This window comes from Patiria miniata, unplaced genomic scaffold, assembly GCF_015706575.1.
Source record: "Patiria miniata isolate m_02_andy unplaced genomic scaffold, ASM1570657v1 HiC_scaffold_29, whole genome shotgun sequence".
Lineage (NCBI taxonomy): Eukaryota > Metazoa > Echinodermata > Asteroidea > Valvatida > Asterinidae > Patiria > Patiria miniata.
In genome coordinates, this window is record NW_024037068.1 from 25,804,945 (window position 1) to 25,818,476 (window position 13,532).

General features: G+C 40.4%; 1 protein-coding gene across 3 annotated transcripts in view; it reads left to right on the top strand.

Annotated features, from left to right (window-relative positions):
* The window catches only part of LOC119735836 (tyrosine-protein kinase receptor TYRO3-like), a 28,624-nt gene extending 19,638 nt beyond the window's left edge, over positions 1-8,986 (top strand). For 2 of the 3 annotated variants that reach the window (XM_038209774.1, XM_038209773.1), the window contains exons 12-21: positions 1-34; positions 262-323; positions 840-1,046; positions 1,501-1,611; positions 2,789-2,976; positions 4,536-4,658; positions 4,780-4,891; positions 6,280-6,376; positions 6,657-6,756; positions 8,183-8,984. In XM_038209774.1, coding sequence (XP_038065702.1) covers positions 1-34; positions 262-323; positions 840-1,046; positions 1,501-1,611; positions 2,789-2,976; positions 4,536-4,658; positions 4,780-4,891; positions 6,280-6,376; positions 6,657-6,756; positions 8,183-8,260 — 1,112 coding nt within the window. In that variant the 3' untranslated portion in view covers positions 8,261-8,984. Of the gene's footprint in view, positions 35-261; positions 324-839; positions 1,047-1,500; positions 1,612-2,788; positions 2,977-4,535; positions 4,659-4,779; positions 4,892-6,279; positions 6,377-6,656; positions 6,757-8,182 lie in introns of all 3 variants that reach the window. The other variant, XM_038209775.1, reaches the window with a different exon arrangement.
* Positions 8,987-13,532: the final 4,546 nt, after the last annotated feature.

Below are 13,532 nucleotides of genomic sequence, written 5' to 3' on the forward strand. Positions count from 1 at the left end.
TTTCAGAAAGGAACAGGTCAACTACCCGTGAAGGGTAAGTACTTGATAATGGTGTTATTTTTGTTTGTGCTTTTTTTGCCCCCGCCTTTGTCATTGTTTAATAATGAATTCAGAGGGTTTTGTTTGAAGGTTAGACCGACATTGTTAATAAAAAGAAGAAGTATATTCTTGAAATTAAAAAAACCCGCTGCTTATTAATTCCCACTGCATTTGCATAAGTGATTGATTTTCAAAGATTGTATTGACTGTGTTCCTAAACAGAAGCTGGCGCTTCAAATCAAGCGAACACCCAGACACGGGGGCAACCAATCGGTACATGACAGGTCTGTTTGTTGGTTCATCTATTTATTCATTGCAAGCAAAGGACGTTAAACAAATAACTGTATCTTTGTAGTAACTTTCGGGTATTTTTTTTGTGATGTGATTTCAAGACCGTATTATTATTATTATTATCAAAGTAAATGTTGATATTCATTACTTTTAAAAATTCCCATGTCAGATTAACCCAAAATTCGAGTTCTGTTTGGCCTGACACATGCCCGGGTCAAAAGGATATTTCCCCAGGTCAAAATTTGACTTTGTCCGAGTCATTTCGACCCGAATAGGGTCAGGCCAAGTAGAACCCGAGTATTCCGGGTAAATTTGACCAGGAACTTTGAGAGAGTGCTGCAAAATATTGTTTCGCAGCACTCTCTTAAAGTCCCTGGTCAAATGCACTCTGATGATATCTAATGCATGACATGCACTCTGATGAACATTTATTATTTCACTTTGTATATGCAAAACAGCTGCTGTGTTTTTACTTTCTCCTAATTAATGCAACCACTATGACGTTTCAGAACTAGATACAGTACGTGGAGTTTCACAGGAGCAAGGCGTGGCTACGTACACGAATGTACCAACCAGACACACTGCCTTCCCACGTGATCAGCTCCAGTTTGTGAAGGAGCTTGGGCATGGCGCCTTTGGTCTGGTGATGCTAGCTAAAGCGACTGGAATCAACAAGAAGTCAGAGGTCACAGAGGTTGCTGTCAAGACACTGAAGCGTGAGTTAAGACTAATCATGTCTGAATACAGCCTCAAAATATCTCATGGATATACAGTCTTAGAACGGCTGGTGTAAAGGTCAGCTTATTCTAAATAGGCTCCGAAAACATCCTGTGTGGCAGGTAAGCATGTTGTAGACTTGTTTCCAGCTCTAACTTTGAATATAGGGATCGGTCTTTCCTTAGGTAATTAACATACACTTTAATTAGCATGTCAGTACTCCCATGATGCAATATGAGCCTGAGAGACTCTCTCTCGGACTCTTGACATCGAGATCAAGTTACATTTCCGAAAAAAATTGTCAACCCGGAAAGGATGTGCACTTTCAAACACTGCTGTCCTCACTGAGGTGTTTATGAGAATATACCTGGTTTCTCAACAAATGAAAATGGGACATTTCAAAAAGTATTTGCTTTGTAATTTGAGTGTGTGCGCACATTTTCGTCTCAACAGAAGGAGCCGGTGCCCTGGAGAAGAAGGACATGCTGCGAGAGCTGGAGTTGATGAAGAAGTTACCAGACCATCCTAATGTGGTCAAGCTCCTTGGGTTCTGCATCGATAAAGGTACTCGTAAAGCTTTCCTATCTCACCTACTTGAAGTATGGCAGACACAATAGGAGGGCGCTGTTTGATTTGGCAAAGTCTTTGGTATTTACCCAAACCAAATAGCGCCCTCCTATGTCTGCTGGATGTGACGTTTTGAACACCCGAGGGGCGCATAGCAACCCGAGGCGAAGCTGAGGGTGCTATGCGCCCCGAGGTTGTTCAAAACGTCATATATCCCACATCACAGCAGTCAACAGTTGTTTTGTTATACCTCTGTCTTGGATTCTTTGGATTTTGATATAAAAATCACGAAAACAAACAGCAGTAAACACAACAATCATGACAATCAAACGCCAACTCACATGCATGTCGTGTGCTCGAAACAGCTGATCTTCTGCTAGTTTGCTGCTCCCACTCATGTGTGAAAACATGATGAAAATAGTGTGGGTACCAACAATACAAGCGTTTCACTCGGCACAGGTACATGTACCGTACGTACAAAGTCATAGCACACTCCCTCAGGATATTACGTACTTGATATCCCACAGGGAGTGTGCCATGACATGTGATCGTTCTAGGCCAATGGAAATACAGTATTCCAGAGGTATGACAATAGTATAACAATAAAAAAATATCATAGAATATCATGCAGTGGCCGCCATTTTGAAATTTTGAAATCTTATGATTTTTTTTCAAAGGACAAATCTGCGATGGCCCTATAGCCAAATATCTTTCCCATGACATACTCTGACTGTGTGCCAAGTTTTATGCTTTTATCATCAAACTGAACAATCTTATCACCAATCTGCTGTACTATAACAAGCTTTTTAATATTGACGGTCTTGAAACTCTCAACCAGATTCCAAAGACAGTGACAAACCCACCTGCAAAGTGGTGGATGGAGCCGATTCAATGACTGTTTTGCTATCGATAGCCACAAATTGCAGTGATCGTTCTCTTGCAAAATATACTGTTTTGTTATATTGGTAGCATGCAGTACTTCGCCAAGTTTCATGAACTCGATCGTAAGATTAATGTGCAGTTTCGCACAAAATTAGTAACGCAAATACTCGAGACGTGAGTTACGAATCAGTGAAATTGACTGGTAATGGTTAGGCCTGCCCAGTTTCATCATTAAACCAAGCACTCGGATTGAATGGACTTTCAACTATTCTTTTCTGTTTTTTTTTTTTAGATCCTGTCTATATCATCGTAGAATATCTTTCCAGAGGCAATCTCAAAAGTTTTCTTGAAGACAGTCGCAGCAAGAGTGGGCGTGTCTATACGAATCTGTACGGGGAGAGCAAGACACTGACTGCTACAGATCTCATGATGTTTGCAAAGGATGCAGCCGATGGAATGAAATTCATCTCTTCTCAAAAGGTGGTGTTCATCATTGTAGTATTGATTATAATCAATTGAAGATAATTATTGTTCCTTGTGTGTACCATGATGTCCAGGGTATCAATGGGTCTCAAATCTTTGATCAAAAATTAAGAAATAACAAAAGGCTATTGGAGTAATCCAATGTTATCTCAATACATTAAAGGCATATAAGATCATCCTTTCATGCATTTTGTTCGTGTCCAATAATAAATAAAAGCCTCGAAATCCAAAGACAACTTTTCCCAAACGAAAACTATTGAACTTTGGCTCAGTGAATATAACACTTTTCAAGAACATTCCGAAAAAAAATGTACAGCTTTTGAACACAAAAAAACGAATTCGTGTACACAACCGTTTACTTACAAAAATCAGTCAAGTGACTGATTCTTGCAAATCAACTATAATTCTTGATTTCTTCTAATCTGTTTTTTTTTCATGTGGTTTTTAGTACCAAAACCATTATCAATATAACTGTTTGATTAACATCAGTCAGTATATGACTTGAAGCTTTGCATGGTGGATGAGATAAAATAGAGGAAGTTTTCGGGTAACACCATGTGGAAAAAAATCTCTTCTTGGAAGAATTGTGGTTCTGGAAAGAACCGGTTGGTTGAGTGTAGAACTCGACGTTTCGGACAGTGTGCTCTGTCCATCCTCAGGAGGGTGAGTGATGAGACCACACCTCAGCGCATCCTACATCCGACACACCCCAGTGCACAAGCATCCAGTCACACCCCACTGCACACGCACAGCCATAAAGCTTCCAGCATCATCCACATCTCATCACTCACTCAAAGCAAAGTTTATCGGAGCTACACACTGAAGTTAATTATTATTATTATTATTATTATTAATCATTTCTGGTAATGAAACCAAGGATTCCTCAAAAGCGCCCTAGGCACTGTAGCTCGCAAGCCTGAAGAAACCTGTGGAGAGAAGACAATGAGAAGAAGTTACAGTTTTAGAGGTGGGAAGAAAAGCCCAGAAGAATATTCTGGGGAAAACCCACGGAATTAGGCAGGGACTGAAAACCCAATCCACATATTGGCCAAGGTGGGATTCGAACCCGGGTCACAGCGGTGGAAGGCGAGGAAAGTACCGCTACGCCAACCTGACTCCCCAATGGTGCAAAGGGCACACGAGTGCTGTAGGCACCAGTCTAACCTACATCAACAACAACATCATCACTCTCATTCCTGGGGATGGACAGAGCACGCTGTCCGAAATGTTGAGTTCTACACTCAACCAACCGGTTCTTTCCAGAACCACAGTTCTCTTTCCACATGGTGTTACCCGAAAACTTCCTCTATTTTAACATCAGTAAGGTGAATTTTGGGGTAAATGCTAGTACTCCTAATGTGCCTTCAAAGGAAGAATATTTGAGTAAGTCAATTTCAGATGTTTCGTTAAGTTCAAATTATGTTGATTTCAACACCATTGTTGGAAAACATAGGCCCTCACATCCTGCAGTTATATTAAGGACTTTTTCTTGCCGTAATTACCTGGGGTTTTTTTTCCAAAATGTTTTCATGTTTGCCTCCATTTTGATTTTTTAGTGCATTCACAGGGACCTTGCAGCCCGTAACGTGCTTGTGGCTGAGGACATGACGTGTAAGGTGTCTGATTTCGGACTCGCTCGTGACGTCATGAACATCCGAGTATATGAACGAGAGTCAAAGGTCAGTGTCTTTGAGCTTAATGGAAAAGGAAAACATGTTGGTTTTATCATATCCAATTAAAATAAATGAAGCCCACACTTATGAAGATTTGTTGTGATTGTGAGCAATTTGAATTCTGCAGGGTCCATGCCCCATTCGTTGGATGGCTATTGAGTCCATTCTTGATGACGTGTACACAACAGAGAGTGACGTCTGGTCTTATGGTGTACTTCTATGGGAGATAGTTACACTTGGTGAGTTGCCTTGTTAAGATGGGCCCGGAGCGTATAAAATCATATTCAACTGATTTAGAATAGCAAGGAAGTCTTAGGCCAAAAAAAAAGAAAATAAGTCGGTCTCTGGTCAGCGCGCGCGTCGATTTAAATCATGCGCGTCAATCTTTTTTTTTTCCAAAATGTTCCGCGGTAGCTCCAACAGCGCCCTCTATTGCCGCACCTCCTCAATTTTTTTTTACCAAAGAGCACCAAGGAATGGGAAATTGCACCAAGGCAAATGATCGAGAGCACCAAGGGAAATTATGGAGGACACCAATGTACATGAGGACACCAAATAGCAAAATAGTATCACCTTGTCTGTACAATCCAAGCTTGAAGAAAAAAAAAAAAAGCCGTGTCAATCCCGGAACTTTGGTCTGACCAGAGACCGAATATTTTTTTTTTTGGCCTTATCATGCATCTGGTATACATAGTCAGACGGATTTGTTGACAGTCAGTCAGTCAGCCTTGTGGAGTCGGGGAGTCGGTCAGTCAGTCAGTCTTAGTCAGTCAGTCAGCCTTGTGGGGTCGGGGGGTCAGTCAGTCAGTCAGTCTTAGTCAGTCAGTCAGCCTTGTGGGGTCGGGGGGTCAGTCAGTCAGTCAGTCTTAGTCAGTCAGTCAGTCGGCCTTGTGGGGTCGGGGAGTCGGGCAGTCAGTCAGTCAGTCAGCCTTGTGGAGTCAGGGAGTCGGTCAGTCTTAGTCAGTCAGTCAGCCTTGTGGGGTCGGGGAGTCGGGCAGTCAGTCAGGGGGAGTCAGTCAGGGGGAGTCAGTCAGTCAGTCAGTCTTAGTCGGGGAGTCAGTCAGTCAGTCAGCCTTGTGTGGGGAGGGAGTCTGTCAGTCAGTCTTAGTCAGTCAGTCAGTCAGTCAGATTTGTACAAAAAAGACAAAAGAATGGGATTCTAAGACAAGCAAAAACAATCAAATTTGATTTACATCTACTACATGTTGACGGCATTTTGTTCTGGCTTCAAATTATTCAAGAATTGAGTGAACTAAGGTGAATGGTGCTTAATATTTCAATGTCATGTGTAAATTATTTGTGTTAGCATTTCAGTAATGTCCTTGTTTTCTGTCCCTCTATATCCTCCCTCCTGTCAAACTGTCCCGCCTCCCTTCCTTCCCCCCCCCCCAACCCCCCCCCCCCCCCCACCCCATTCCTTCTCGCATCCTTCAGTCCCATCAGTCTTGTCTGGTCATACTTTTCAATTTCCAGTTTTTGTTTACTTTATGATATATATTTGCTTTGTCATTGTACATTTGTTCATTTGTTGGCCAAATAAATAATAATAATAATAATAAAAAAACTATAATAACCGTATAACAAAATGAAAATTACAAAAACTTGTCTTTTTTCCCAATTTGTGCAGGAGCTCGCCCATACCCCGGCATGTCAGCTAAGATTTTGTTTAAGGAATTGCAGAAAGGATTTCGGATGCCCAAACCAAAACATTGTCAGGATGAACTGTAAGACATTTTCTTTTATAATTTTGAAACTCAAAATCATATTTCTGAACTAAACTTCATTCATTGAAAATGTAATTGTTTTTTTTTTTCAATCTGATAGCATTGTTAACAAACTGTAGCATATTACGGACTCGGTGTACGAACTTAAAGGGCGCTATTTAATATCGTAACGGTGTAAGTGGATGCAGTACCCTGTGCTGCTTGAAGTATCATTCGTTTCTGAAATTCGTTTGTAGCTCTTTTGTAATACATAGTACAATTATTGATTTGTTTTAACAAGGTATGAGCTGATGTTGGGATGTTGGGATGAGGACCCAGAGAGTCGACCGACATTTAAGATGATCAGTAAGGAGCTGGACAATCTTATAAGTGAAGGCAAAGTAAGGATGTCAAAAGTAGCACTTTCATAAAACCACATTCACAATAAATTGAGTGATGTGAAATTTCTAATCGTGCTTATTTGTATACTTTGGATGAACAAATGCAGTGTGTTATCTCCCATATTTAAACCAGTTCTAGTCTGAACCTGTGCTTACTAGATTTGTGTGGCTTCACAAAATACAAGATAAGCTTTGGTTTACACCAAAGAAACGTACAGTTGTACATAAAAAGAAACAGAAGTCTTGAAAACAAATGTTATTCGTCCTTTCCAATGTGCAATGGATAGTGAAGACCTTTGAAACCAAGGCCGACCGCTTCGCTCTCACACACTGCACTTAGACAGGGTGTTGGGAAGGTCTACTTTCTCCGGGATGTATGAAGTAATTTCTTTGAGCCCTCATTGGATAGAATTTATTGAACAATAACGCCGGTCAAGTTTCCGCCTGCGTACGACAATATGCGCACATTGGATGAGGCGGTAGGCTGCCCACAATGCTTTGCGCGCCAATGCTTCCTTCACACAGAATTTTGTGAAAGAGTTTAGCCCTTCCCAGCGCCCTGTTTGAGAGCGGTGAGTAGGTTAAAGGCACACTGCATGCAGTTCTATCTGACCATTGAAACAATATCTTCAATAGCTTTTAACTGTTGAGTGCACTGTAGCGAGTCACCGTGCAGAGCCGTATATAGAGAGAGTTGCGACAACTTGAGACGGTTGAACCATAATGGCCGTTCATTATGTGTACAGTGCAGCGTGTGACGATTGTGAACGAATTATGTGTGTGCACTGATGCATAATCCACCGTTTTGGTTCCAAACAGTTGCAAGCAGTTGCAACTCTCTTGTGTTGCAACTCTCTCTATATATGGCTCTGTCACCGTGTTGTCATGGGCGGATCCAGAACACAATATATTTTTTTGGTCCCCAAAAAGTGGGTCCCCAAAAATTACGGTGTGCGATTCGGAGCCCGCTTAAGGGCCCCGAAAAATGTTTGAATTCTAAATGCTCCGTGGTGCGATCTGAGGCAATTTCTGACCACTTTAACCAATGTTTTTTTGAGGAAAAGATGGTGGTGTACTCATTGCCTGCCTTTAGTGCAATGTCGCTAAAAAAGAAAAAAAATGGGTTCACTTTTTTTTTGGGGGGGGGGGGTGGCATCACTATAAAAAAAAATTGGGTTCACTTTGGGGGGGGGGGGGATGGCCCCCCCCCCCCCCCCCCCCCCCCCCCCCCCCCCCCGATCTGATCTGCCTTGTGTGTTGTACGACATTTAACTAAAAGGTTTCAAGGTGTGTTAAAACATAAACTGCTTCAATAAACATGATTTGTCACGTGATTGTACTCACTTTACCCACGTACAATGCTCCCATTTGCTTAAAAGGATTAATTGAACTGATTATATTTACATGATTTATATCTTGCTGACAGGATTACATTGCGATCGATGACATTCAAGACACGATTTATGAAGTCACGATGTCAGGAGGCACCATCGAGAGGCTCTAATTGGTTCACCTGCTACATCAGCCTGGACGTGTATTTGATAATTCCATTGAGTATTATGATCGATGATTTTTTTATGAAATAAAGGTATTTATACATGTAACGGTGTTGAAATTTGCCTAAATGGACTCCTTTAGCGTCGTTTTTAACTAAAAAAAAACCTTAAACTGAAAGGTTTTACTTAAATAAAAAAGAGTAATTGTTCAGAGAGTAAGTTTGAGTAATTGATTTGAATAATAGATTATCGATTTGACTCGAATTTGATTTGAAGACTGTTGATTTTTAAGTAAACAACTCTTTGTTTAACGTCTCGCATATCCAGGCATGCCAGCATCGAAATGGGGAAGTATTTACTGATGTTTATTCCGAGCTTTACCTCTGGCATAATTGTGTCATCAGCAACGTTGTTTGATTAATGAAGGTTTTTTTTAAACAAAGATATTTTATTAACAAGGGGGAAACTGCACTTTAAATTACAAAAAACTTATAATAATCTCCCCAAATCTGTATTTCTCAAAAAGGTATCACTTAATTTCTATAGACTATTAAAATGTCAGCTCCAAAAGAAAAAAGTGCTTGCTTGTCTTATACTTTTATATTCATATTTATAGCTGTGCGGAGCAATTCAAACATTCCAGCGTAAACGACTGGAATACATGTTCCAGAATTCAAGTATAGAAAGCTTCAGTTGAGATTAAATACTGTTATGCCCCTATAACACTCTGGGATTCATTTGAAAGATGCAGAATTGAGCATGGTTAAAAAAATAACCTTGGTTGTGCACAGCCCTATAGTCTGTGCGTAAACTGCATATTTCAAAGAGCGCCCTCATTAAAAAAGTTGTTCAACCCACTCAATCGTCCTTAATACAAAAATGCATTATCGGTTGTGAGCTACAAGCAGCCCCAGAGTATGGAAGTGTAGATAGGACATGGTTAAAAATAAATATAATTCGTACGAATTACTAATTATTTCGTACGTACGATTTAGTAATTCGTACGTACGGTTTAGTAATCCGTACGTACGGTTTAGTAATTCGTACGTACGATTTAGTAATTCGTACACACGGTTTAGTAATTCGTACGTACGAATTAGATTTATTTTTAACCATGTCCTATCTACACTTCCATATTAGGGGAATATTTTTTTTAAAGAAAAATGGGGAAGACTAGCCGGCATGGCTAGGAGGATTTTTTTTTTTTTTAAGAAAAAGGAAAAATTTTGGAAGACTAACCAGCATGATTAGGGGGATATTTTTTTAAAAAGAAAAATGGGGAAGACTAGCCGGCATGGCTAGGAGGATATTAAAAAAAAAAATTGGGAAAGACTAATCGGCGTGGCTAAGAGGATATTTTTTAAAAGGAAATTGGGGGAGACTAGCCGGCTTGGCTAGGAGGATTTTTTTTAAAAAGAAAAAATGGGGAAGACTAACCAGCATGGTTAGGGGGATATTGTTTTTAAAGAAAAATGGGGAGGATTAGCCGGCATGGCTACGAGGATATTTTTTTAAAGGAAATTGGGGAAGACTAACCAGCATGGCTAGGAGGATATTTCTTAGAAAGAAAAATGGGGAAGACTAGCCGGTATGGCTAGGAGGATATTTTTTAAAAAGAAAAAGGAAACAAATTGGGGAAGACTAACCAGCATGGTTAGGGGGATTTTTTTTTTAAAGAAAAATGGGGAAGACTAGCCGGCATGGCTAGGGGAAGATATAAGAAGAGGGGTAGATTGAGAAGACCAATTATTATCTGATCAAGGCGAACGAGGATGACTATTATTCGAAATTACCGGAGGAAGCAAGCTGAGGAAATTTAAGAATAGAAAGAAGCGACTGAGGTGTGTAAAGCCCGGCTGGTACAGAAATGTTCCTTCAACTTGGGGTTGTCACAGCTGCGATGTTCATAAGAAAACCTGGTTTGTGTAGAGATCTATATTTTCTGAAAATTTTCTTGGCCATTGGAATGCAGTTATTGGCTTTGTTGAAGTGCAATCTTGGTCTAGTTGCGCCATCGAATTGCAAGAAATGTTCCTTTATGAAATGTATGTAACGGGTATCCGCATTTCAAAAGTCTCAGTTCAAAGAGTTTAAGCATGTGAGTGTAATCGTGGATATTGGAAGAGTGAGATTTGTAGCGGTGGCACTCGCCTCTGATTACACTTTTGAAGATGCTGGGATGATGGCTTGATTTGTAGTTGACGTAGGTCAACTTCTGGAACGGCTTTTGGAAGATGCGGTAGTGTACCTGGTTATAGTTTATAGTATGGTGGTCGATGGATAGTGTAAGGTCCAAAAAAAATAAACACTTTTGTTGTTAATCACGAAGCTGACGGGGATCGACTTCGGATGCAGAGTCGCAAGAACATTGACGACATCCCGGCTAGTGGAGAAAGGTTCATTGCGAAGGATAATAAGTCCGTCATCGATATAATGCACGAACAGGAGTAAGTTTCTTTTTCCAAAAGAAGACCAGAACTTGAACTCTTTGTAAGCAAGTACAACGTTTGCAATTTGTGCTGAATGACAGCTACCCATCTATACTCCTTTCTCTTGTTTGAAAAGGCGTTTGTTGTTTATTTGTTGCCATCTTTGTGTCGGTAAACATTTGTATCCCCTCGTGCCGAGCTTGGCAATGATTGGATCTTTATAACTGGTCGTCAGGCTCATTTATAGGCACTTTCCGTACGGTCTAAACCCCCTTTCTCAACGGGGATCGTCTGATCGTCTGACGTATCGTGAGGTACGCCTAGGGACAGCTATAGACCTTATGTTTGTAGCAATACAAAAACTAGGAGGATATTTTTTTTCAAAGAAAAAGGAAACATTTTGGAAGACTAACCAGCATGATAAGGAGGATATTTTTTTTTTAAAGGAAAAATGGGGAAGACTAGTCGGCATGGCTAGGAGGATATTATACCAACTGCCGACACTCTTGTACAGATTCTTCCCAACACTTGAAAAAAATTTACCCGAATTATTCCAACAATAAGGTAATTTAATGTCAATGTTGGAAATATAACATTGCCCATCAGTGTTTTATCCAACTTTTCATTATTGCCTTTGACTTCGTAGAATAATTGTTTTAGATAACGAGACGTCTAACTTCGCCAGATTGTTAAAACAGTTAGGAAATATGGATGTCCATGGAAGACCTGCTCGATATTCTCCATCTGTCAAACGTATCTAACACTCATTCAGCCCCGACAAAAGCAGACTTCCGGGATCATATAGCATTGCCTTCCTACTATGTGTACATGTACGTACTTTCAACAAGCTTGAACAGTGCGTTCATCAAATACACGATATTGAGCATCCGGATCGCGTAATTTTTATTCCTAGGAGGGTTAGGGGCAATGTCATGAATAATTCATGTTTATCCATGAGAACGGACAATGACATCAACAGCATTGTTGTTAGTTACTCAAATAGTTACAATACATTAAAGCATTTTAAAGAACGGTTGTCGTCGAGCTACCACACAGTAGCCTAGTGGATAGCGAGATGAGCTATGGATACAAAGATCCCTGGTTCGAATCCACGTCGTCGCTGCTCATTTTCATCAGCTATTTTTCTTCTCCAAATTTATCACTGAGATAATTTTAAATTAAGTGGAAAATAGAACAAGAACCTAAGTCTTGCAATGATTCAAAGGAAAAACTGAATTATTCATGACATTGCCCCTAACCCTCCTAGGAAAAAAAATTACGCATCCGGATCCAGATCAAGAGACATTCAGACGCTTTTGTCAACAGCCAAGGCTAGGAGCGGGAAATGGCGTCAGTAGAAAGTGTGTTACTTGTTGCATTTGTGTTGACCTTCTTTATGCCCGGTAGGTATTGACTTTAATTGATTGATACACAAGGAAACCAAAAATCACAGCTGCTCACAATATTTGTAGTTCAAGGACTTCGATGTATTGGACTTGAATGGATGTTTATTGAGAAAAGGTTCTAGGCTTTCTATTAAAGGTAGAAGAAAAGAAGATCATGACTTACCTGAAGATATTCAAACTACATATTACAGCAAATTGAATTATACACACTGCTTTGATAATTGGTTTATTTCAAAATAAACTGTTTTTTATCCGTACGAGGAATAGCTTTCCTTCCCTTGTCCTTGCAATTGTTTCTTTCGCAGTCGGCAGTTATAAAACAAGATTTTGGAAAGAGGATGACAAGTAGCAGCGTGTTAACGTGTTTGCTGTAATATTTGGTTTGAATATCTTCAGGTAAGTCATGATCTTCTATTCTTCTATTCTTCTTGACCTCCTAGTCAAGATCCCTAGAGGATGTTTTTCTGTTTTTCATGGTATATTAATGGAGTTGAGACCACATTGGCTGGGGTTGATTACCAATTCCCGGGCACACCATTTTGACACACATTGTAGACAAATTGAGCGAGGAACCAGGAACGCGAACAGTGGCGTACCAAGATTTACCAAAGGAGTTGTTTAGGTTTTAAAGTCCATTTATTTATTGATTTTTGAGTGGGGGAATGAGGCTTGCAGTCAGGGTATTAGGGGACCTGTAGCAATGAATCAGGATTTGCAATACTGAGTAATGACGTTATTCCTGGAACTTAAAGGAAAATGTGCATTTGTTAGTGTGCATAATCAACATAGGTCAATGGTCAGTCGGAAGGAGGAGGTGGGAGTGACCTTCCCAATACCCCCCCCCCGCCCCCAATGGATCTGCCAATGGAGAAGTATCGTTTCCAAGTTCCAGCATTGTTCGACCAGATACGATCGCACTTTGTAATCAGCGCGCAGGCGCAGCACAGCCTGGAATCAACCGCTAGTCATCCACTAATCCCCAATCGAACTTGCCTGTTGATTCATTTCTTTGCGCCCTTGCTGCCCGTTGATAGGTTTTCAGTATCTCTCACAATATCACCGGATGCAGGTCATACGCATGCCGCCCTCCATAGCTTCCTGTAAAACACTTCTGTCACGTGTGGTAACATAACACATACATTTATAACCCTAAGCCTAAACAATCTTTCTTCAAAACAGTTCAACACTGAAAGCGGCATATTTCTGGGATAAAAACGAAGTAATCCCTTCTTTTGACAGTTTTCATTTGACAGGACGGATTAATAAATAACGCGAACTTCAAGACGGAACAAATATTGTTGTAAAGGACTAAAGGTTCAGTATTGTTGGACAGCCACAACACATTGTAGGAAATGAAGCCGGTAGCCAACATTTGCCTCCTAGCGGTAGGACTGTCCTGTTTTCTTACAGGTGAGAACATTTTTTTGAATACATCTACATGTATA